At 48.6% G+C, this 25,259-nt stretch overlaps 6 protein-coding genes across 6 annotated transcripts; 2 read left to right on the top strand and 4 right to left on the bottom strand.

The window, feature by feature from the left end:
• Positions 1-11,305: 11,305 nt before the first annotated feature.
• On the bottom strand, positions 11,306-13,026 carry ALTATR162_LOCUS430 (uncharacterized protein; the record flags this gene model as incomplete). Its single annotated transcript, XM_043308024.1, has 3 exons — positions 11,306-12,490; positions 12,567-12,634; positions 12,666-13,026. 3 exons carry the CDS (start codon positions 13,024-13,026, stop codon positions 11,306-11,308), a joined length of 1,614 nt encoding a protein of 537 aa, XP_043163959.1.
• A 102-nt stretch (positions 13,027-13,128) lies between these two features.
• Positions 13,129-14,810, bottom strand: ALTATR162_LOCUS429 (uncharacterized protein; the record flags this gene model as incomplete). The annotated part of the gene is made up of 5 exons (XM_043308023.1): positions 13,129-13,151; positions 13,206-13,215; positions 13,265-13,305; positions 13,360-13,389; positions 14,633-14,810. The coding sequence occupies 5 exons, from the start codon at positions 14,808-14,810 to the stop codon at positions 13,129-13,131; spliced, it is 282 nt and encodes a 93-aa protein (XP_043163958.1).
• Positions 14,811-15,068: 258 nt separating this feature from the next.
• Positions 15,069-16,430, bottom strand: ALTATR162_LOCUS428 (uncharacterized protein; the record flags this gene model as incomplete). Its single annotated transcript, XM_043308022.1, has 1 exon — positions 15,069-16,430. One exon carries the CDS (start codon positions 16,428-16,430, stop codon positions 15,069-15,071), a length of 1,362 nt encoding a protein of 453 aa, XP_043163957.1.
• Positions 16,431-20,078: 3,648 nt separating this feature from the next.
• ALTATR162_LOCUS427 (uncharacterized protein) lies at positions 20,079-22,225 on the top strand (the record flags this gene model as incomplete). The annotated part of the gene is made up of 2 exons (XM_043308021.1): positions 20,079-21,153; positions 21,267-22,225. 2 exons carry the CDS (start codon positions 20,079-20,081, stop codon positions 22,223-22,225), a joined length of 2,034 nt encoding a protein of 677 aa, XP_043163956.1.
• Positions 22,226-22,450: 225 nt separating this feature from the next.
• ALTATR162_LOCUS426 (uncharacterized protein) lies at positions 22,451-23,011 on the top strand (the record flags this gene model as incomplete). Its single annotated transcript, XM_043308020.1, has 1 exon — positions 22,451-23,011. One exon carries the CDS (start codon positions 22,451-22,453, stop codon positions 23,009-23,011), a length of 561 nt encoding a protein of 186 aa, XP_043163955.1.
• Positions 23,012-23,615: 604 nt separating this feature from the next.
• ALTATR162_LOCUS425 (uncharacterized protein) lies at positions 23,616-24,589 on the bottom strand (the record flags this gene model as incomplete). The annotated part of the gene is made up of 2 exons (XM_043308019.1): positions 23,616-23,711; positions 23,765-24,589. 2 exons carry the CDS (start codon positions 24,587-24,589, stop codon positions 23,616-23,618), a joined length of 921 nt encoding a protein of 306 aa, XP_043163954.1.
• Between the last annotated feature and the right edge of the window lie 670 nt (positions 24,590-25,259).

The raw sequence follows: 25,259 nt of genomic DNA, 5'->3' as shown, positions 1-25,259 counted from the left end.
GGGGACGCATTACTAGATTCATGAGAGGGAGCGACCAGAATATATTACATCGTGGATAGGAGACTTCCAAGCATGGGCTGACTCGTGAAGCGAAAGTGGTGTTAGAGTTCTCCCGGGCTAAACCTGATGGACACAACGCTAGGCTATAATTAAAGCTGCCAAGGCTATTGCATCCCCACAAGGCTGAAGATGGCTTGCATCTTGATGCGCAATACGAGCTCAACACTCGTCGCTTTGCACCTGGAGTTGCGGAGTTGCCGTAACGATGCATTCCGCGGGGAGACACGACGCCAGTGTAGGATCGAACTATATCTAGCGACCACCTGACATGCAACTTGCTTATTGTCACGAGATGCTACGAGCACGTGTTTAAGAGCTTACTAGAAGCGTTAATTGTGGCTACGTACGATATCTGGTGTAATACAAGACGTTGCGTAAGGAAACAGAATTAGCATGTACAGGCGGTAAGAAGTTATCGATGGGGGCCGTGCGCATGGCGCTAGGCCCGGCCGGCCAATCAGCAGAATCCTGGTGCTTAGCGGAGCACTCAGATTCTGTAGCGCGTTTAGTGTCAAGGGAACCACAGTAGTTGCCGTAACACTTATTATCTTTTGCTTACTGCTAAAGTAAGAGCTAACCTAGAGAGAGTATATATTTGCAGGGATTAACATTATTAATATAGCCTTTAACCCTAAGGCATAATAGTAGCATGCTAGCGTGCTAATTTTCTTGTTAGCAATTTATATTAATACATTCTGTTTTAGCTAATACATACGATTATAGGACACTAGAAATTAGGCTTCCCGTCCGCTCAGCTATATACAAGCAGTGTACTAGCAGATTAGTAGTTAGGTAGGTAACTACTAGCGTATCCCCGCTGTTGTATGTTTTTCTTTTTTGTTTTACATCTCTTTTAAACAAGGCGGTTTACCCGCGGTGTTTGCCTCCCCTTAGGCAGAAGAACAGATAGACGATTAAAATTCATCGCGCCACTAATATTTAGCATGCCTAACCTTAGCCGACTCTGTATTGCTGTTAGAACATAACCAACTAGCCGCGCTTTTTGGATCGCCTGCACTATTGTACACAGCTTTTGCAGGCCACTTGCAGAGCTTCCGCGTAATTCTCTCACTAGCCTTATTGCTTGTAGCGCTGTTAATGCTATTGGGCGCTTTACCTTTGTTAACCTAATTAACTAAAGCAACTATAGGATTAGTAGGGACTAGGCTAGTGCCTCTAAAGCAATGAGCAACGCTAGGCGCTAAGAACACTCGATAGAACTCGTTAACTTCTTTAACACCTCCTATCCTGTACTCTACCTTCTCCTAATATACAAGTGTGTTCTTGTAGGGAATAATAGCATTAGCAAGACTATGCTAGGTTATTATCTTAACACCTAAGTCGCGGAGAGCAGCTAATTCGACTGTTTTAGCTAGGCTAGCAAATAGGTTAGGGTTAGGTTAGATTTGTTAGACTCTAACCTAACCTTAACCCTAACCTACAAATTTAACGCTAATAATAGGTTAAGGTTAGGTTAGGGTAGTTAAAGCGTGGGTTGGGGTTGGGTATAGTATACCTAAGTATACCTACGACTTATAGATATATTTACTGCAATTATTACATATAGTTATCACATCGTGTAGAGAGATGCATTATATTATCTCTATATAGTAGTATACAGCGTATAGCAATCGCATCTTAGCTTTTTATATTACCTATAAACATCCCTTATGTACTTCTTTAGGTAACGTACTACTAACTAAGAGTCCTTCTGCTAAATAGTAACACGCTTTGCATAAATAGCATTAAGATTACAATCTACTATAGTTAATAAATGTAAAACGTAAAGAGACAAATTTATAATACCTTTAAAGTAAATAACTAGAAAGGCCTTAGCAGACTCTTGTATAGCTAGTATAGCTAATCTTTAAAACTATAGAGTCTTAGGTGTAAGGGGCTACGCCTAAGTACCACAAGAGGCTACGCTAAGGAACTTCCCGCTTATCTATCTTTGTATTAGTGTACGGAGGATAAATACCGTACGAGGAGGACGCTACTCTTCTTTTTCTTATCCTTCTTCTTCTGTACATAGGAGCAAATGCATACTTGTTAGCAGGCCTCTTTCTGCCTATAACATCCTCTAGCCGCTAAAGATAGCTATAATAAGACTTAAAGGGCGCAGACGTAGCGGGCACTTTAGAGCTATTTATAAGGTTATACTAGTCTTTAAATACCTCTTAGAGCAGTTTAAAGAGCAAGTAAAAGGCCTTAAGCGCGTTAATTACGCCCTAGGGGACTGTTGTAGGCGGAAAGCGGCCTGCTAACGAGTATGCATTTGCTCCTATGTACAGAAGAAGAAGGATAAGGAAAAGAAGAGTAGAGTCCTCCTCGTACGGTATTTATCCTCCGTACGCTAATACAAAGATAGATAAGCGGGAAGTTCTTCGGCGTAGCCTCTTGTGGTACTTAGGCGTAGCCCCTTACACCTACTATAGGAGTTATAAGACCCTATATAACATAAGAGTTCTAGGGTACAAAGGCTTAAGTCTAAGAAAGGAGGGAGAAAGGAACCTGCCTACGTTGTAGAGGGCCTAGGCATCGTGTTGCCTAGTGTTAAGCTAAGCTAAGAAGATCTACTTCTTATACAGAAGAAGGAGGCAAACAGCCTAAGGTAGCTACTATCTCTACTGTAGCGAATTCCGACTTAGAGGAGTTGGGAAAAGAAGAGCCCTAGCTAAAAGGCGCAAGCTAGGGCAGAATAAGGGTAAGGTCCAAGAGACCGTACGACTAAGGAAGGAGATTCTCCGCTAATTAGCTGTAACGAACCCTATGTCTATTAATGTTACAATTAATAGAATTAATCACGCTACCGCTATAGTAGACAACAGATGTTGCACGTATAGCATTGTTACTAAAGAGGTCGTACGAACGAATAACCTACCGCGCATTAAGATACTACAGATCCTTGTAGAAGGAGTGAACAAGCAAAAGAGTGCCGTAAGCATAATTACAGAGTTTACACTAGACGTAGGAGGGCTAAAGCAGAAAGCTACTGCGTACGTTATGCCCTCTGCGTACAACTACAACATAATCTTAGGAAAAACGTGGTTAGAACGAGTAGGAGGGATTATCAATAGCGATAAACAGACCCTCACCTTGTTAAAGCACGGCTTCTCTGTACGAAGCACTAAGTCCTAGGAAATAAGAGTTAAATGCTACCCTATCTCTGCGGCAGCCTTCTAATTCTACGTACGACGGAATAGGGGAAGGAAAGAGAAGGTCCAAATCTTTGCAGCAAGCTTGAAGGACATCGAGAAGGCCTTACAACCTAAGGCCCCTCTTACGAAGACAGATGTCCTAAAACAGTTACTAGACTACTTGCAGTTGTACGCGGATTTGTTCCTTCTAAGAGAGGGTAAAGAACTTCCTCTACTAAGGGGGCCTAACGTTAACTACTGCATCGAGCTTGAACTACAAGACGGGAAGGAGCCTAAGGTGCCGTACGGACCGCTATACAACATGTTAAGAGACGAACTCTTAGTACTAAGGAAGACGCTACATAAGCTCTTAGACAAGGGGTTTATACGAGCTAGCAGCTCTCCTGCTGCTTTACTAGTCCTATTTGTACAGAAACTAGGTAGAGGACTAAGATTCTGTGTTAATTACTAGGCATTAAACGCGATTACTAAGAAGGACCGCTACCCTCTCCCTCTCGTACAAGAGACGCTAAACTAAATTGGATAGGCGAAGTGGTACACGAAGCTGGACGTTACTGCTGCATTTTACAAGATCCGGATTACTAAAGGACAAGAATAGATGACCGCTTTCCGTATACGGTTTGGCTCGTACGAGTGGCTAGTAACACCCTTTGGTCTTGCAAACGCACTAAGCACATTCTAGCGCTATGTGAATTGGACGCTACGTGAATTCCTAGACGACTTTGTGTTAGCATACCTAGATAACATTATTATCTTCACAGACAGCTCTCTCTCTTAACACTACGCACACGTACGAACAATCCTAGACTAGCTAAAGGAGGCTAGCTTACAGCTAGAGCTAAAGAAATGCGAGTTCGATGTTACACGTACGAAGTACCTTGGATTTATCGTCGAAGTGGGAAAAGGAACCTCTATAGACCTAGAAAAGGTCGAGGCGATCTAAGAATAGTAAGCTCCTACAACAGTGCGCGGCGTACGAGGATTCCTTGGTTTCGCAAATTTCTATCGAAAGTTTATCCTACACTTTGCTTGGCACGCTAAACCTCTTATGCAACTAACTAAGAAGGACGCGAAGTTTACCTAGGGACAAGAGCAAGAGAAGAGTTTCTGCACGCTAAAAGACGCCTTCCTCTCAGAGGAAGTCCTAGTACCCTTTAACCTAGAACGACGTACAATTCTAGAATGCGACTCCTCTGGCCATGCAATAGGCGGCACGCTATCGCAAGAAGACGAGAACGGAGTTCTCTGTACAGTAGCTTACCTGTTAAAGAAACTACTAAGTCACGAAGCGAATTACCTAATACACGACAAGGAACTCCTAGCGGTAATCTACTGCTTAAAAGAATGGGATGCCGAACTGCGAGGCGTACGAGAGTTCGAGGTTATTACAGATTACAAGAACTTAGAGTACTTTACTAAGAAGCAGAAGATAACAGAACGACACGTACGCTAGTCTGTGGAACTTTCCCGCTTTGGCAATATGCGTATCTATTATTGCCCCGGAAAAGAGAACGTACGAGCTGATGCGCTATCCCGCTGTGATTAGGACTTGCTACAGGATAATTTAGACGACCGTATCACTACTAGAGAATTTGTGATGCTCGCACCCGTACAACGACAAGAAGTTATAGGAATGTTCCCTGTACAACTAGACCAGGAACTGTTAATATCGCTAACACTACCCTAGCCCCTAAACGAAGAGGAACTCCTAAGTCGCTACTAGACTACAGTACAAGCAGAAGACACTACGTATTAAGAAGTGCTACACGCTGTACGGGAAGGGCAACGGTCCTTGTCTACGACCAGAAAGATAGCTGTGTCCCTTAGCGACTGCTTAGTTAATAACGAAGGACGACTAAAGTAGAGGAACTGCGTGTAGGTTCCTAAGTCCGAGCCCCTCTGTACGGGCATAGTCTAAATCGCCTACCTATCCTTGCAAACAGGTTATCCTAGACAAGAAGAAACCTACAGGATAGTTGCTAGAGAATGGTACTGGCCAAAGATGAGCGACGATATACGTCGTTTCGTACGAAACTGCGAGCTCTGTAGGAAGAGCACCCTATAGAGGGACGGAAGACACGGCTACCTACGTCCTCTGCTAGTCCCTAGCCGTACGTAGCAACACCTTACTGTAGACTTTATTACAGGCCTACCGCTATCCTAAGGGAACTCTAACTTAATAGTAGTAAAAGACCGCCTAAGCAAGGGAGTTGTGCTAATACCTATAGCTAAGATAGAGACGCTAGATGTCGCATAGGCCTTCGTACGAGAAGTGTACCGTCACCATAGTTTCCCTCTCTCTATTACATCCGACCGCAGCCCCTAGTTTGCGAGTGCCTTATAGGGAGATATATATACGCTACTAGGCATTAAGAGGAATCTGTCTACAGCATACCACCCACAAACTGATAGTACAACAGAACGAGCAAATAGCGATATTGAAGTAGTCGTACAGGTATTCTGCAACAACGATTAGGATAATTAGGCAACGCTATGTCCAGTCCTAGAGCTTATGCTAAACTCCCGCACAAACTCGACAACTAGAGTATCTCCCTTCTTCCTGCAACACGGCTATTACAACACTCCCTTCTCGCAAGCTAAGGCATTAGACCGTACGACAGCGAACGCCACAACGACAATAAGCACACAGGACAAAGCTAAGGAAATTGTAAGAGTTATTACAAAGGTAGCTGACTGGGCGATCTCCGCAATGTCGTACGCACAACAAGAGCAAGAAAGGCAAGCGAATAAGTTAAGAAAACTAGCCCCTACCTACAAGGTAGGAGACTAGGTGTGGCTCGACCTACGCGACGTACGGACTACAAGAACGAGTAAGAAACTTGACTAGAAATGTGAGAAATTCTAAGTATCGCGCGTACGAGACCCGTACTAGGTAGAGTTAGCAACCCCATAGGCAACAAAGACCTACTACGTCGACAAGTTAAGGCTAGCAGCGGAAGACCCCCTCCCTTCGCAACAAACTAACGACTTAAACCCTGCAGCAGTAGTTGTACAAGACGAGGGCAAACAAGAGGAGCACCTCGAATAGTAAGTAGAGACTATTACACATAAGAGGACACGTTAAGGAGCAAGACAGTATCTAGTGAAATGGGTTAGATTTCAGGAAGCTACTTGGGAACTAGAGAAGAACCTAGCTAATACAGCAGCCCTGCAGTCATAGCTAACTCGTACGCAAGCTGTACAGTTACCTACAGGATCTCATCGGAGAAAACGGAACTAGCAGTCACGCCAACTTAGTCGTCAGCATTAACAAACTGCTCTGCATTAGCAGAAGGGGCGCGAACAGCACGACCGCCCGTATGAGAACGAGAACCAAGAAGAGCTCCTCCGCTATTAGTAACTCCGTAACAGGGAAGCTAACACTGCGCACCGTGCTTAGACCAAACGCAGTTAGAGCAAGCACTATTCTACTCCCCTGCAATAGATACGCAGCTAGCGAAAGCGGTAAAGGGCTTATTACTACGTACAGCCTAAGCGCAGTTGTTGGAGCACGGGGAAGCGTTAAGAGCACTACGGGTATAGATGACAAAGGCCTTAAGGTAGGAGTCGTGTCTGGTTAAGATTTGGCGAGCGTAAAGAGTGCCGCGAGCAACGAGAGGAGACCAGTTAGTGTTGCCCGGGCCCTAATAAGCGTTGTACGGCGAGTTTCCTACAGGACGAAGGAAGAACTCGGCGACGCAGCGGATAGGAGGCTAAGAGACGTAAGTAAAAGGACAGGAGCGGAAACGTTAAGCAATACGTACGGAGGCCATTAAAAGAACACGGCGAAGCTCGCTAGCAACGTCCCTGTCGAGGATGTACTAGACCTAGTAGTCGTTTATGTTAATAGGACCGGCGACGTTAATAACAGGTACTACAGCACTAGGGTAGGTACGAGTGAGCAGACCATGAGCGACATTCTGAATGTCGGCGGCAGCCGTAGCGTACGAGCTGTTGGCGTTACTACCAAGAGCGAAAGAGAGGTAGTTGACGCCGCTAGCAGCCTAGGAGCCACGGGCAGGAGGGGGAGCAGGAGCGTTCTTTAGAGGCATTGTAACAAGTTGCCGTACGAGGAGTTGTTGCAACAAGACAAAAGACTAAGAAAGAGCAGAGGTGTGGCTCTTATATACCTTAGGAGGAGCCCTAGATTCTACCTTCACTACACGAGCGGAATTAGCGAGGCTGACAATCGTACGGTAAAGGACGAATTCACTGCTGATAACCCCACAACTGAGCAAACAAAACGCGAGGCTAGGAATAGGCAGCTACCTGATTACTGGTCTCGTACGATAGAAACTAGATTTACTTAGAACTTAACTAGCCGTACAATCTAGGAAGAGGGAGAGGGGAGGTATTGTAAGGGGCTACGCCTAAGTACCACAAGAGGCTACGCCGAAGAATTTCCTGCTTATCTATCTTTGTATTAGCGTACGGAGGATAAATACCGTACAAGGAGGACGCTACTCTTCTTTTCCTTATCCTTCTTCTTCTGTACATAGGAGCAAATGCATACTCGTTAGCAGGCCTCTTTCCGCCCATAACAGTAGGAGTCTAGTCTATTGCATTACTATGTTAACTAGGTTAAGGGGGAGAAGTCGTACGAGGTGTGTAGTTAGTAGAATACTAATCTACTACTTTTAGGTTCTCCTAGGTAAAACGTATCTTCTAAACAAACTGCTTGTACGTCTCTCTAGCAGGAGGCTAATAGCCTACCTAATAGCGTAGCAGCCTCTTATTTAGTAAGTTCTTAAGGTAATTAATCTTTTATGCGTTGCTAGTAGTGTTAAGTCCTGCCTCTAAGAACTTAAGATTAAAGGATTGCACGTAGGGAACAAGCTCTCCTTTTCCCTGTTTTGTTGTACAAAGGAACTACATTGCCTTCTCCTTAATCGTAGGATTAATAAAGAACCTATCTAGCTGTTACTACAGACTCTACAGCAAGGGGCTAGACCTCCCCTCTATAATCGCGGTAACGTACGTTCTTAGGGCTGTAAATGCCTATCCTTTCGTACGTGTAATTACATAGTAAACTTAGTTACTCTTGCTTAGGTAAGCTCTTTAGTTAGTAAAGAGCTTCGCTTATACGCGCGTCTTCTATTAGGCGTAGTCCTTATAACTACCCTTCTTAAAGACCTCTACGTCTAGTAGGCGCAGTTTCTCGTATCGTACAAGCTCTTAGATTTAGCCTAATGTTAACGTAGTAGGTAGAGTAGTCCTACCTAGACTTAGCACACTTAGCGTCCTCCTCTAATCCTTAATAATTTAAGTTAGACTCTAGAGTTGCTAGCTTAACATAGCGTACGACTGTCGTTCTTAGGTCGCTTAGTTTAGGTCGTTCTGTAGTCGTCGTACGTAGTCTCGAAGTTCCTCTACTTTAAGAGCTTAGCTTCTCTCTAGGGGGAGGTCTGTCTAACTTCTACTTAATTCTTCCTAGTTTATCGTATTGTCGTCTACCCGTGCTTGTATTGTACAGGTAGGGTCTTGCTAACTTTTAACACTTAACAAGCAGCTGTTCTTAATTCTAGCTCGTCTTGTACAAGAAGGAAGAGTTGTTCTTAATTCTTGCTACGCGCGCAGGAAGAGTATCGTCCTTAATTCTAACTCGTCTTGTACGAGGAGGAAGAGTTAAAGTAAAAGAAGGTGTAGATCCTTCTTCTAATGTTATAGGCAGAAAGAGGCCTGCTAACGAGTATGCATTTGCTCCTATGTACAGAAGAAGAAGGATAAGGAAAAGAAGAGTAGCGTCCTCCTTGTATAGTATTTATCTTCTGTACGCTAATACAAAGATAGATAAGCGGGAAGTTCTTCGGCGTAGCCTCTTGTAGTACTTAGGCGTAGCCCCTTACACTTAGACTTTGTACCCTAAAAAATTACTCTCTGTGTAGAGTAGCTAATCTTAGGCAAGTACATGTCTATCTAGGGTAACCCTAAGTATACCTAATACTTCTAAATGTTAGCTACTATAAATAGTACATTCTAGGTTTCTTCCTTTCCACGCAAGTCTCTAATCCTAATAGCAACCTCTGTAGTTCTATAGACCTTTAACGCCTTACTATCTACCCCCTCTACTAATAATTTTAGTAAGAGTTAGACTATTAAGTTATACTCCTTTATAAGTATAGCAGAAATAAGGTTAACTACGCACCTCTATTAATTAAGGCTTCTATAAAGCCTAATTAGCTAATAGCTACCTTAGCTGTTAGTAACTTAGTGTTACAAGATGCTACGAGCACGTGTTTAAGAGCTTACTAGAAGCGTTAATTGTAGCTACGTACGATATCTAGTGTAATACAAGACGTTGCGTAAGGAAACAGAATTAGCATGTACAGGCAGTAAGAAGTTATTGATGGGGGCCGTGCGCATGGCGCTAGGCCTGGCCGGCCAATTAGCAGAATTCGGGTGCTTAGCGGAGCACTCGGATTCTGTAGCGCGTTTAGTGTTAAGGGAACTACGGTAGTTACCGTAACACTTAGTTAGCTTTAGGTAAAGCACGTTATAAAGGAGCCCTAGATCCTAAGTCTCTAGGGAGTGTACAATGTAGGCAGACAAGAAGGACTCTAGCTCCTCTGCCTACTGCCTTTCCCTAACTTAGGATTAGCTAACTCTTTTTAGGCCTCCTTTAGCTTAGGACAATCTTTCTAGAAATGTCTAGGTTTATTGCATCCCTAACAGGTTATGTTAGGGTCTTTTAGGCCGCTAGGGTCTGATTTGCGTTGCTTCTTCTTAAAGTTCCCCGTAAAGGCCTTCTTAGCCTTTTTCTAGGTCTTAGGGGGCCCTGCACGATCTTTATGTGTAGTTCTAGCGTAGCCCTCCCTTTTCGCGGTTAGATGCTCTGCTGTAGGTGCAGTTTGCTTTGTCTTGTTCTAAATAAACTGTGCTGCTGTGTTAACCTTAGATACTGTGTTAATATCCTTAGGGTCCTTACCTATAAGTTCCTTCTGTATCTTAGAGAGGAGTGCGCCTATAAAATCTATGCAACGCTGTTCTTTAGAGACGTGTTCTATCTCGCTCTACAGTGTGTTAAGTTAAGCTAGAAGGACGTTTAGGTCCTAATTATGCCTCTGTCTAAGCCGTTTTAGGTCGTTATAAACCTAGAGACGTCGCATCTCTAAGGGCCTAAGGTAGTTAAGCATTACTGCCTTAAGCTAAGCCTAGGTAGGCTCCTAAAAGGGGTCCTCTTGTAGGTAGTTGTCGCGATGTATATCCTAGGTAGATCTAACGGTTTTGTCTAGAAACCTAATCCTAAAGACTACTCTTTAGGTGTCTGTTGCGAAGCGTAAGGGCGGTCCCCTAAAGATTGCCTTATAGTCACGCGCTTAGCAGTTATACTGCTAGTAATTGCAGTTTATAAACGTCTCTAGGTCCTTAGGGCGAGGGGCGCCTAGATTAGTAACGCTCTCTACCCTTTAAGGTAATAGTGCGGGGAGAGAGACCTTATTAAAGACAGATAAGTCTCCCTGTTGCACTTTGCGTTTAAGTTCCCTTAGCTTAGTTAGCTTGCGGAAGTTTTCCTCCCGCTAGCGCTAACGCCTAAGTTCCTCTAGCTCTCGTTCTAGCTTATCCTGTCTAGGGGCGTCCCCCCTAACAGTAGTATTAGACTCTTCCTAAGAAGCTAGTTTAGGTAGTGCCCGTGTGTTCTAGCCTAGAACAGGGCGTCCTAGGTCGTTAGCGGTTAAGGTAGTCCCTTCCTAACGAACTTGCTCGTTAACGTCTAGTGTTAGGATGCGAGGGCTCAGGGAGTCGCGGTCTGTAACGTCCCCTACTAGGTCAACCCGTTGCTTACTAGCCCTTCTTAAGTTGCGAGTTAAGGCGCTGGGTAGACCAGCTCTAGAGCTCATTGTTACAAAATTAGGTGCACGTAGGTATCGTAGGGAGAGCGGTTCGAATGTCAAGCAATAGAGTCTTTATAGATACGAGATGCACCGCAATAGTGGAAGTAGAGGTATATTGCCTTGTAAGACTAGAGACGAACCGCTGTCGAGCCACAACAGCGGTAAGGTAGGCTAATATACTGCGATTGCTTGGCATACCGGCCCGAACGGGCCCGGAGTAACCTGGTGCCTGACAACTTGCTTAGTCGCGTATAATCAAAAGTAGAACGCTACTACTACGAGAACGAGGGAAAGCAACAGAGTATACTGCTCTGAATGGGCTAGTGTATCTGAGCCCGAAGTGGGTAGGTCCTGTTGAGCTTGACATATTGAAGCGTTGTGGATAGTCGACACTGACTGGGGATTCCGAAAGACGTTATCAGGATCAAGCGCCGCCTTGACCTGCTGCAAGCGAGGCACATTACAACCCCAGTACGACTGCTGTGGATCCGCAAGCTCAGGGTCGACATAGCCCGTGTACGCACTTTGATCCGCGCCAGTTTCCTTCTGCACCAAGCTGCTGAGGCCGGCCAAGAAGCTCTTGGAGGCATCGCTGACGGGACCGGTGAGACTGACGACGTAGCTCTGCATGAAGTAGAGCGCATCGCGGTGCCAGTACGCGGTAGCCGTCTGAGACACATCGGAGATGGCGCCGCCTTCGAGATCCCAGATGACAAGCCACACGGGTGATCCCTTCTCGGTCGCGTTGATGTACGAGAACATCGATTGGATAGTTTCGTTCGAAATGAGTGTCTTGTTTGTCGTCTTGACACTCTTGGCATAGAAGTGGATGGGGAAGCTACCTGTAGCTGTTAGGGTGGGGTCTCCGAGCCCCATGAACGGCACCGTGGCAACGGTGCTTTGCGCGAGAATGGCTGAGCCATTGGCAGGCATGATGGACTGGGCGTTCAGCGCATCGAAGTCGGATCGTGATCCATAGAAGATACCGTTTATGATCATCGAGCCCTGGCTTAGAGTGACGGTGCTGGAAAACCGGCGGTCGAGATTGGGCTGCGAGACGAGCTTCTGCCAAGCTTGGAATGTGCTTGAGAAAGACGTCGCGTCCTTGGCCGTGATGTTGTAGGCATACTGGGTGATTTCCGATGGCGCGGGTGCAGTCTTCATGGTGAACTCTGTAACAATAGTGAACGAGAAGCCAGCGCCTCGGATAACGAAGAACAAGTCGGGGTTCGTGCTTGCACTTGCTGTCACGATGGAACCGTTTGCGACCACACACTGCGCCGACACGATCTGATCGGCTGCCAGTCCGAGCTGGCGACTGAGTGTTCCGAGACCGCCGATGGTCATGTGGCCACCCGAGCCGATGACACCCACTTCGCCGTATGCCATGACGCGGCCGAGGGGTTGCAGCTTCTCCGAGAGGTTGCCGAGAAGGTTTCCCTGTGCAAGGCGCTCAAGTCAGCGGAGGAAACAGCAAGGAGCCTCTAGATATGTATGATATCGGGAGGTGACATACTGGCCCAAAAGTCGCCGTCTGATCAGCCTCGTTGTAAGCGAAAGCACCCATATTCTTCATATCCACCACTAGGGAGCCGTTGAATCCTCCCAGCCCTACATGCGACGCCATTGTCAGCAACTGCACGACCACGAGCTTTCCTCCTGGACTCAGCCTTACCATAATTCGCATAACTATGGCCGCCACTGCGCGCCTGTACTGCGACTCCTGCGGTATGCGCACAATTGACGACTCCCGATACTTGCTCCTGCGTCTGTGGAAATACGATCGCGGCCGGAATGGTACGGTAATTCAGATTGTATGGTTTCACGTCTCCCTGCAAGAACAGTGGGTCTTCCGGTGTAGAGTAGATAGAGGTGTCGTTGCCAAGGGTTGCTTCTAGACATTGTACGAATGTGGCGTTCGAGGCGGTAGCAGCAGTCGCGGCCGTCAGTACGGTCGCCAGCCAGAGGTTCTTCATCTTTGTGAAATGATGGCGAGGCAGAAGTATGGTAAGGTCGTTGAACGGGCGGATGAAGAAGAAGTTCAGGTCAAGACCGCCCGGTAAGGCGCCAAACTCATTTTATGTCGAGAGACCTGGTTCGCCTGGTTTCTCGTTCAAACTCTAAGCCTTAATAGAAGATATCTAGGTAGTCTTACATGCAGCCGTCTCTCACGTTAGCTCCACCAACTCATCTAGCCACGACGCCCCCAATAACTCTCTGCACGCTATCTTGACGCGGGCTCAGACGTTTCGAGGCTGCAGCGTCTTAGCACGTTGATCAAACCGTAGGCACGCAACTAAGAGGCTTACTTTCCGGAAGTACGACCGATGAGCATACAGCTGATAGAACGAGGCTAAAGACAGGCAAGAAACCGGGAAAGTAGTGGTCTTACTTCGGACGCAGAAGTATCAAGAGATTAGCCAGAGAGATAGACTTCGACGGTGGCTTTGAAGATCGTCGCCGGAAAAAGGTCAGGGGCCAACCTAACCCTAGCCAACCACGCGGTGTCGCTAATTAGATCCCCCGCATTCCGCATACAACCCTTACCCCACGGACGAACCAAATACTAGCTTTTTATCAACGCTGTCTGTTGACCAATCACGCATCTAACTACTTACGAGGCTAGGTTTGTACCTCGACTCTTAGGCAAGACATCAGCTTCCTTCTCGCGTGCCACCTGCACCGCATCCGGACACTTAGTGCTGCTCGGCCGTGCCAGCACAACGCTTGCAGCGCCTCCGTAAGCCTTACCCCGGTTTTGGTGTTCGCGTTAGTACGCTTTCGAAAACTGGCATTGAACACCAACGCGCACCTTCCAATATCACTTTACACGGACAACTTGTCTGCTATATGCTTAAAAATAGCACATAGTACTACTATCGCTCTACCGCACGTCGCAAAAACGTTGGATCGCTTTCCAATAATGTTAAGAGCAAATCAAGGCACTCTAGGAAGACAAAGAAAGAGACTCGACAGTCTGTGTGCGCGCTCAATATTTGGGTAAGAAAGCAAACAATGCTACTCCCTATCTTATTGTATTAGAGTTAGGTCGTGCACGACGTTTTCCTGCTTGTTCGGTGCGAGGGAGGCTCGACTGTCTGACCTAATAGTCTTATTGTCTTGCATTACGCCAGAGGAATCATCTCCGTCGTTCATACCACCATCTGGCAGATACCCATGCGCCAAGCACCTTCTTCTCTAACTTTCCCACCCCAACAATTTCAAACAGTGACAACATAATAGATCTCCGTACAGCATGAATCGAAAAATTAAATCAGCTCTCTCCTAATAACTCCTCGTGATCCCATCATCGCTTAGCAAACCGGTTCAGAACTTCAGCGTGAACCAGATAAGATGCGCCTTACTCCAAAACAGTCTCCCAAGATACAAGTCTGGCGCGATGGGACGAATCTCATCGCACACCCAATGTGCAACAACCAACGTCCTCGAGGAATCGAGAACAACGCATTCCTTGCCGTCCATCCAGCGCGGCTCGCGGGCGATATGAGCTAGGATGGCATCGAGGCCGAATACGGTAATCTTGTTTACAAGAATCATCTTCTCTGCGTTGAAAAAACTTACCCTGCCAAGTGAAAAGGTTGATGGGCTTGGCTATTTCGCGCGTGAAGGAGGTGCCGGGTGCAATGATTGCTGTGCCTTCTGCCGCGCCGCTGGGTATAGGTCCGACTTCGGCTTTAGAGAAGAGGTCGGCGAGTTCGGATTCGGTCATGGCGAGAAGAGTTTCGGTGTTGTACACCATCGTGGGTTTCGTGGATAAGGTTTGGTAGTACGGAATAGGAGGGAGAGCGGAGAATTGGCAATGAGAATGAGGATGGGTTGATGATCGTGTCGTACTAGCTACAGCTACGCAATGTATCTCACAAGCTCAGCCCGTGTCGTTCAGTTACCGACACGGACATGATGCAACCAACCGGTGGGTCGACTAGATCAGTGTCACCCGATGCGACGATGTCGTTGGTTGGATTGGATGTTGTGAGATTCGAAGTGCGATATTTTGCTAGGCGCTAACCTTATTCTTCCTCAGCGCAACTTCCATTAACGTATCCTGCATGCCACCGAGCAAACTCGCCGCCTGATCCCTGTCCCAATAGCTCTCGTTATAGCAGACGCTGAGGACGAGTTGGCCCTCCCATATCCACGTGTGGACCATCATGCGCATCGTTAGGGTTTCGGCGCCCAGCCAGAAGTCTTTGACTTTGACGAGTCCGTCGCCGATATCCTTGACGACCTGCTCATCTACCTCGCCAAGGAAAGCAAAGCGCGGCTGTAGTTGTCCGTCCGCCTCGCCTTTCTTGCTGTAGTCGGGACTGAACAGCGTCTCTTCGAGCCGCTTGTGGAAGAAAGGCGATGACTGTAAGTACGGTGCATAGCCGGCAGCATAGACTGGTGCGAGTTGAGAGTAGTAGGAATCGAAGTTCGTTTGCGGTGAAACGATGACTTCCGTGGTAATGACGCTGGTGTAGCTTGTGGGCGAATGCTCGGGAGCTGCGCCTTCTGGGATCAGATTGCGGAGGTTGGAGTGGAAAGAGGCCATGAAGCTTCGCGCTTCCTTTGTTTGTGCGAGGTTTGCGACGGCGCTAATGAGGGCGGCATGTAGAGCGACGTCGTTGGCGAGAGCTAGATTCTCGCAACTATCCATGACGGCCCTTGTGTCGTGCTTGGAGAACTTGACAAAGTGTCGCTGAGTGTATCCCGGCCTCTGCGCTTTGATTGTGGGCGTCAGTTCTAGAGCGGGCTTGTGAGGCTCTAGTGCTGCGAGACGGCTTTCGGCTTGTGCTTCGATCTCTGGTGTTTTCTCGTGCCCGATGCGAAGCGTCAACTCCATGCTCGGCGTCAGGTTCTTGGCACACCCGCCAAAGACTAGGTTAGGGTTCATGTTGGCCAGGGACTCAACGAGATGATTGAGGCAGAAGATTGCGCCGCGGGCGTCGACGCGATAGTGAGGGGACCAGATCATGACTTCGGATGTGTCGGGGAGGAAGTAACACATCATTTGTTCGTTTCTCGGAATCCGGCCCAGCAGTTCATCAACAGATTTGCCCTCCACGACGGAGAATGTCGCCGAAACCCATAAGGCGATTGATGGTTCGTCTCCGACGCGGTAGATATATCGACCGTTGTATGGGAATGCGGCAATCTCCGGGTGGTTGTAGCGAACTTGTTTCCAAGCAGTCTGCAGGTAGGCAGCAGGATCTTTGATCTCAGGATGGAATTCGAGTTTGGCAACTGCGTTCTTAGCCCAATTATCGCGGCCAATGGCGTTTGGAACATTGCGAGTGAGTATATTTATCCTCTCGAGGTAGCTTTGCGCGCGCTCCCAACGCCCCGGTCGGGTCTCCTTCCAGGTAGCGTCCTCCATGAGCGTTGAGTAAAAGAGAAGCAGGAGTCGAAAGCAGAATAGCAGAAGAGATGAAGTAAGATAGCCCAACAGTTTAAGCGAGAAGTGGGTACCTACAGTCGACAGACATCGTCGAACCCTGGGGTATTGTCTCACATATATAGTTAAGTGGGCCGCTACATGCGTGAAGTTCCAAGCTGGGAATGCCGAGCGACTCCAACCTCAGCTTCCTTTTTCAAAGTTGCATGATCACAATGCCATGCCAAAGCAGAGGCGTCATATCGGAGCAGTGTTCCGGAAACGCTAGTCCTTGCAAAGAGGTTTTCTCACCGTTTATACCAGGCAGCCGAGTTCAGCTTGGCTGACGACAACTTATGAAGAGTCTCTTTCTGCAGCCACCAAATACACTTGCTGCAGGCACGACCTTTCAGTGAAAGCATCGCCCTGCGCTTGTGTCCGCGGGCGTACTTTGGGCTTCGAGCTTTGCGTGTTCTAGACGGGTCTGGGTCGTGGTGCTTCGAGGTATAGCCAAGGATGCGGGTCGAGGCGAACGGCCCGCTGCAAGCGACCTACGTATCACCATCCGCATCGCGCATCGCGCATCGTCGCCGTCATCGTTGCTTTTTGTTCGAGTCCAAGGCTCTAAGTCCAATCTTATAAGACGAGATTATTTTGTTAGTAATCGGACCTACGTATGCATCGTGTATATCGAAGGTTGACCGTAACCTCGAACATAGTTTCATAAGCAGACTGATCTAGACGTCATTAGCGTATCTGCTTTAAACTTCGAGGTGTTGTTCGCACCAGCAGACTGGATTTTCCGTGCGATCTGTAGGAACCCAACTTGCGTGGCAGATCGTAGAAAGAGGGTGGATTGTACGCAAGGGTTGTGATGGTGAGGGTATTAGCAGTGCATCATCGAAATACTATGTCCATGCACCAAGTCGAATGAGGCGTGACGCGCAACGCGCCGCCCTGCAACATTATCCTACCCATGCTGATCGCCCTACAATAGCCACTCTGGAGAACGTGTAAAGCCTTGGTAGGGTTTCTAATAAGAACATTCGGGAGGAATACAAAAGAAAGATATGGAGTAAAAGTGAGGGTTCGCGACACGGTGTAAACGGAGATGAGAAGAAAGAGGAGAAAGAGGAGAAAGAGGAGGATCAATCGTTGTGTGGGCTAGAGAGTTAGGATGCTAACTAGGTTCAATAGGCAGTCTAGCGCGTGTCGATACGGTGGTGAGGCGTGAGATCTGACATCATAGCGTGGTGCACTCGTTGGCTTATTGCCGCTTAGGTCGGCCATGTCGCTATCGATGAAGGTCGTGTTTCAAGGGAGCAGCTAGGCGTTCATATCGAGTATGCAGGCAGCACTAAGCTGGAGGACATTCACCAAGACCAGCCATTCTCAACCATTGGCCGGGTTCATTCTCAAGCTGACGTGCTTTAGGCAGGAACGAGCAACTTGAAGAGAGAAAGAGAGTGATATGTTGTTTTTGCCTTGTGAAACGTGGTCGATATCGATGTTCCTCGCATCGCGCTTGCGGAGATGATGGGCGTTCCCACTGGCTGAAGCTAGGCTCCCCGCACACGGTGCCAAGACTACCGGCTGTGGGAATGATTTCCGCGTGTCTCGTAGGGCCTCAGTCCCATCGCCTCGGACGCTCCGCTTTGCACGAGCATCCTTCGCGCCGCACGTTTGATCATCTGTTGTTCACTACGTGCATCAGTCCGGTCCGGTTTTCTTGAAAGGAGAGCTGGTTTATCATCGTTACGAAACATGGTAGTTTGAGGGTTGATGTGGTTGGGACTGGATGGACGGACGCGACGCTGCTTCCTCTTCACCTGCCCGTAATGCCATCAACACGCCGCCACCAATTGTCACACCAGAACCCAGATACTAGCTTCAACAAGTGCAGTCGTAGCATTGTCAGACGGACGATGCATCGCGACAATCATGGATGGCAACGGTGCTCGACCGTATCCGTGCCTGTCAGCTCCATCAGAGTCTTCAACCCGTCCTTCATCACGATCGTCTTTAGACGTATCTAGCACGTTGGATAGAAGTTCCATTCGGCTTCAGTTTCTGTACCCCAAATCTATCAACAGGCATTATCATTCTGCGGAGCCCAGTGCCTTATGGCACAGAGGACGTTCAACATGAATACGAAGATTCACGCTGTGTCAGCGTACCAGGCAATATGCTCATCAAGAAGGCAGGTCGCACGCAAACCCGAGTCGCATCCACGGGCACTTTACCCTTGGGATGTTTTCCCCAGACACCCTCCAATGCCAACAACAAACTACACTATGCGCTCTCGCCTCGCAAGCCCACGGCCTGACGCGGACATGGAGATTGGGTGAGATCGAACTGACATAGCGCCCCGCAGACGACAGCACGCGTCCGACGGTCGCTGTTCGCATAAGGACGCCCGTACCCAATGTGCTCATCGGCGGTTCACACACAAATGAAGTCACCGAACAGCATGTCGCTTACTTTAAGATCCCTCACAAGTTTCAATCAGTAGGCCTTGGAATCTTTTGCTAGCTACTATCACTAGACTTACTGACTTTCCGTTGCCAGTGAACGTGACGCTACACTACAACGTACGACGAAAACGATCGACGATGCGCTGCACAGATGCTTCCCTTCCCCCATTGCAGCATGGGCAGAGCAGCCGAAGACGGGCGCGTACCTTTTCCCGCTCACCTATTCACGTCACAGTGATACGTCTTACCAGACGCACATCGTCAGCTGTGCGTCCCTCTCTCTTCGAACACATGTTGCGGCAGAATGGATAGCCAATGGATAGTTCTCGTTGCTATCGGCGGCACGGCTTCACATCAGGTTTCCACAACAAAGACACTTGGCGACGACTCGCTGATGGTGACGTAGCCCCCGTTTGAGCGTTTGGCATGACAGGGCGATGTAAAGACGGCCAAGGGAGATATGTTAAATTGTGATAACAGGATCACGCGCATATTCACTCCGCAACGGCTAATGTATTGAGTATGCGCGCAGACAGTGGTTAGGGACGCAGCAGTTGCGTCGAGCCTGAGAGCAAGACGTGATACCACGACTCGCATGCAGACCGATGCGCTTACCTAAACGGGCACCGATGAATTTGAAATCGGGCGTGTAATTGGACTTCGAGGACGACTCGGACAAAGAACATACTCAGCACAGGACAAGCCAAAGATCTTCTCAGCATCCGCAGGGAGCGGCGGCGACATAACCACGGAACTTGCCTACCTTTCTTTCCTTAATTTTGCCTAGGTTGCCAAAACAAGCGTATTAGCCTTAAGCAAATGCAGTGATGATTGTCAGAAACTGAACCGTGTCGCTCCGCTCTACGCAGTATGATGCGCATAACATGAGCCAAGAGTAGTCCATACTGTGGTTTGTGTGGGGTAAAACCCGGGGTTAATGCAAGTTGCTGACATCCGCCACCCGCGATGGAGTTACACCACAGAACAAGATTGACTTCGCTGAATATGTACCCGAACCGATCGCAACCTCGCACTATCAACATCCGGTGAAGCCTTACCTCCGTGTTTGTTGCATGTGCGTTCCAGATGCATAAAGTATGTTGTGGGACTGCTCCTGGTGGTCAACGCAGGTTGCCAGAGTAGGAAGGGCCAAACCTGTTCTCGGGAAAGATACATCATGCGGTTTTTATCGATCTTGACGGCCTGTGTGCTCACGCTGTTACCGAGTCTTGTCTCAGCGCAGATTTCGACCGTCGAAGTCGTCCGGCTCAGCGTCGATGGCCGATACGACCAACCCTTGGATCTGGAGAGTCGTCGTCCAAGTCTCAGCTGGCAGATTGTTCAGACAGCAGATTGCGCTGAAGCAGTCTGTCCAGGGGATCGACAAACTGCGTATGAAGTTCAAGTCGCCACATCTGAACACGATCTGAAAACGGCCAAGCTACGATGGGGGCCCGGGAAGCAACAAGGTTCAATCCAGTCCTTACGTCTGGATCGCGAGCTCAATTCCCACGACACACTCTTCTGGCGCGTGCGAGTCTGGGACGCCCTCAATCAGCCTTCAGCTTGGTCGAATACCTCATCTTGGTCCGTAGGGTTGCTCCATCAATCGGACTGGGGTGAGGCTCGCTGGATTGACTATCCAGATCGTAGCCCGAATCAGCCACCTCCTCTGTTCACCCGCCAGTTCAATGTACCCGATGGTAAAGATATCGTTCACGCGCGTCTCTATTTGTCCGGCATGGGGATGCATCTTGCCTCTGTAAACGGCAAAGCCGTCACGGATGAAGTGTTGGCTCCAGGGTATTCGAATTATCAACTCTCAAGCGAATACCGCACATACGACATCAAACGACTCCTTCGTACCGGCGCGAACGCTATCGGGGTCAAGCTGGGCAGTGGACCGACCTACGTTCGTCGGAGCATCACGAACCCAGCTCTCGGCCGCAATGCGCCTTACGCCTGGTGGCAGAGCCAGCTCAAGGGCGATGGAACTTTATCCGAGGCTGCCGCGATAGGCAGCATCAGTGTGCGCCTGAACAACGCAACCGGATATCACGTGCAAGGCAGCATCAACATTGACACCAGTGGGGGCGGTGACAACCTTGAGTCGCGCGTCATAACCGCTATCAACACTGTACAACGAATCGTCAGCTTTTCCCCAGCACTAAAACTTGCACATGCTGGTGGCGCGAGGGTCACCGGTTCAGGCAACAATATTGCAGCCAGCGACCCGTCTGCTGGCGCCGCAGGTACGTCTTTTGAGTTTGGGAGAACCAGTAATGATGAAGATCTGAGCGCCTTATCCCGAATTTCAGACTTCGACGCTCAGTGATCTCTGAGACTTTGGCTGACTTGACTCCAGTAACTCCACGCCTGATTGGCCGCCTTGAGATCACCTACGATGATGGCAGCAAAGACATCATCGTGACTGACAGGTCCTGGTGCACTGCACTCGGTCCACTACTGACCGACGCTTGGTACTCGGGCTCCGATTATGACGCTCGCAGGGAAGTAGATGATTGGGATCATCCCGGGTCTCAGCAAGAATCCTCCAACTGGATTCCAGCTGGTATTGTACCTCCGCCCAACCTTGCGACCAAGCTCGTTGCCCGTGCCGCCGAGCCAGTCAAGGTGTTGGAGTACCTCGAGCCTGTATCTGTATCCACCCCATTCTACGGGACCTGGGTCTTCGATCTTAGCCAGAACATTGCTGGCTATCCTATCATCAAGCTTCCGCAGATGACAGCAGGTATTATTATCAAAATGGTGGCCGCTAAATCACTTAATCCCAACGGTACGGTTAATCAGGAGTCCCTGGGTATTGGAGACCGTGGCACCGACGTTTTCAACACTTATACCACTTCTGGACGTACTGGAGGTGAAACCTGGTATCTGGACTTCAACTACTTTGCCATGCAGTGGATCCAAGTAACGGGCTTACTCGAAGGGTTCAGCCCGAGGGCCGGTCTCATAACAGGTGCTCGTGTCCAAGCAGATGTACCTATCGCTGGCACTTTCCGTTCATCTAATTCACGTCTTAACCGACTCCACAGAATGTCGCGTTACTCGATTGCAAGCAATGTCATATCGGTATTCACCGATTGTCCCGGTCGTGAGAAGCTTTCGTATCCGGCCGATTATACCATGCCTATGAGCGCCATCTATCACAACGTCCACATCAACGCCTTCCTCCGTACAAATATGCGAAATTTGGTAGAAGCGCAATCCATCGCAAACACGTCCATGGCAGGGAATGTGGGTCTGAAAGCACCTGTTTACGACTGGGGCTACACTGGCCGATTTGGGGACGAAGTCAATTAGGGCAATGCTATTGTGCTCGTACCTTCTTACTTGTACGATTTGTATGGCGACACAACAGTCATGAACACTTATTACAAGCAAATGACTGATTATGTGAACTATCTACAGCGTGAAAAGGTGCGAGGGTATATTGTCGATGCTGCGCTTGCCGACTGGGTTGAAGACGACTCCAGAACGTCCGGCCGCATCACTGGTACCTGAGGTTACTATCTAACGGTCAATGCCATGGCCCGCATGGCCAATCTTACCGGGCATACTGCTGATGCTGTCCTGTACGAACGTCTGGCCTTGGAGATCCGTAATGCTTTCAACGCCGCCTTCTATAACACTGCCATCGGTCGTTACACCAGCTTTGGCAATAATTCCACTGTCAACGCCACGCAGACTGCACAGGCTCTCGCCTTGGACGCAGGTCTTGTGCCTGAAGAGCATCGACAGCAAGTTTTGGACGCGCTGGTTGAGCTCACGTATGAGTATCCTTCGCAAGACGGACATGGACCACATCTGAGCGGCGGAACCATCGGAATGGGACCAATAGTACGAACCCTCTCGGCTGGGGGCCGTGATGACATACTTTGGGAAGCTCTACAGCAGAATGACCAGCCCAGCTACGGCTTCTTCTTGGCCTCGACCACACAGAATTCACAAGGTCTCACGACGATGCCCGAGCGTTGGAACATCGAAGATTCGAGGAACCACATGATTGTTGCCCAGATCGAAGAGTGGTTCCACGCTGGCATTGCTGGCATACAACCTACTGCCCTTACAACTGTCAGCAAGTCATAGGGAGATGGGCTTGTTTTCCAGCCAAAGCTCGTTGGGGATGTACAGTTTGCAGAAGGGGCCTACCAGACTGTATGGGGAGAAGCTCGGAGTGCTTGGAATAGAACGACCGAAGGCGTCTTTACCCTGACAGTAACAGTGCCCGCAAATGTTATGACGGAGGTGCGCCTACCGGCTGGCACTGTTGTAGAAGCATCAAAGCGTGCCCAGCCTCGAGGCGTCGTCAACAACTCTACGACATACACAGTACTCTCTGGAATACACACTTTCCGTAGCAACTTGGACACCTAGCTCTAAGCAAATACAAATCTCAATCTAAAAATAGTGTTTCTCTTGAACTATGCTTAACTATATGTACAGGTGAACAGTAATAGACAATTAGGCTAGGAGAAAGTTGAAAAGTGAAAGTGATTGAGCTGCTGTCGGTCGATCAAATTTTCGTGTCTACCGAGACCTACAAATACTTCTTCCCTGCACTCATCTGTCAAAGCATCCATCTATAATCTCGCCGTAAGTTAGCATTGCAGGACCCGACTTGCTACAACTAGGAAAGTAAGGCCTGTCGTTATCGGTTCCATAATTTTGAAAAAAGATAATGCTCGAGCTATTACATTGACGTTGCTCCGACTTGTGCGACGATCTGTTCAGTCATAGCCACCACAATCTTTCCTTGAGCATGACCACCAAGTAAATGCTCATACGCCTATACGCAACAATTAGCATTTTCAACGCAAGGGTATAGAGTATAAAGCTCACCTTATGAACGTCCTCTATATGTACCAATGAACCGACATTTGTCCTTAAACCCTCTTCTGTAACCATCCTTGCCAGCTCCCGTAAAGTTTCCGGATTTGAAGCCGCCGCAACTTGTACATACGGTCTCGGTGTACCACCCAACCACTTCGGCCAAAGCATGTTCTTTGCCATGGTCCCAATGGTGCCCAGCATACCGACATACGTATAGCTGCTCGCTTTCGGACCAACAGTGACGTACGGCCTCCCTTCTTTCAGAAACGTAGGCGAGTTATTGAAGATATCTTGGACACCTACTGCATCGACAACTGCATCGAAGCGCGCTCCAGCGAATGTTTTGTTGAGATATGAGTGTACCGGGCCGTTTGTGTCGTATGCGATGACCTGAACGTTTTTCCCAAGTTTTTCAACCCACTCGGCGTTCCGCGAAGAACAAACCGCCTTGACTCTACCTGTTGGACCGACGATATGACAGCACATCTGCAGCACCAAATGGCCTATGCCTCCACTCGCGCCGTTGACGAGGACGCTGTCTCCCGTCTTCAATCCTGCGGCTTTGAGAAGCTGTAAGGCAGTTGCGCCCGCTATACCCAACCCTGCCGCCTCTTCCACCGAGATACTGTCGGGTTTCGGGACGACGGATGTCTGAGGTACTACTACGTATTCCGCCAGCGCACCGCTCGTCATTTTTACATGTTGCGAGAGGGGAATAGAACCGAAAACCTGGGTACCGGGCTTGAGGTTGCAGGAAGAAGAGACGATGATGCCTGAGAAGTCCATTTCCGGTATGGCTGGGGTAGAGCGGAAAGTGAAGGGGAGGAGCTGCATGACGATGCTAGCGCCAGGATTCAATGCGCAATACGACACACGAACTAGGACATCACAGGGTGATTGTAGGGTTGGTATTGGTAGAGTCGAAAGTGTGAGGACGGAGGAGGGGCGGCCGGCGCGAGTGTGGGTCCACGCTTTCATCGTCCCTGCGGTTTTCGCGGCCATTCTGATAGTAGAAGAGAGCTGGACCTTGATGCACAACCTACATTCGGGGCGACGCTTTAGACCTATAAGTAGAACTCCCTAAAGAATTTGTTTACTGGGTGGTGGTGAAAGCAGCGAGTGACACGATGAGGTGTTCGTACTCCGTATGCGAATACGAGGGCTGAACCGCAGCTGACACGGCACGACCAGGCTGCCATGAACATCCTCATAACGTAACACACCCACGGTCAAACATTCCACAAGTTCGAGTCAAGATATTCATACGTTGTGTATATTGTCGTAAGCTTGTGCATTACCGGCACCAGCCAGCGCTGTTCCAAAGTCATGACCCAATCACTCACCCTGCACAAGCTTCCAACTCCTCACGGTCATCTCAAGGCGCACTACAACCTCCTTCGCTCTCTGACCCATATCCATTTTCGTGCCCTTATATGGTAGGACACAAACTTCTGCGGCGCCGCGCCACAGATGCAATAGGAGTATTAGTTTTAAGATTCCTCAC

Source organism: Alternaria atra (assembly GCF_907166805.1).
Source record: "Alternaria atra isolate CS162 genome assembly, contig: 20, whole genome shotgun sequence".
Classification (NCBI taxonomy): domain Eukaryota; kingdom Fungi; phylum Ascomycota; class Dothideomycetes; order Pleosporales; family Pleosporaceae; genus Alternaria; species Alternaria atra.
Note: the sequence above shows the minus strand (reverse complement) of the source record. Positions and strands in the feature narration are given on the sequence as shown.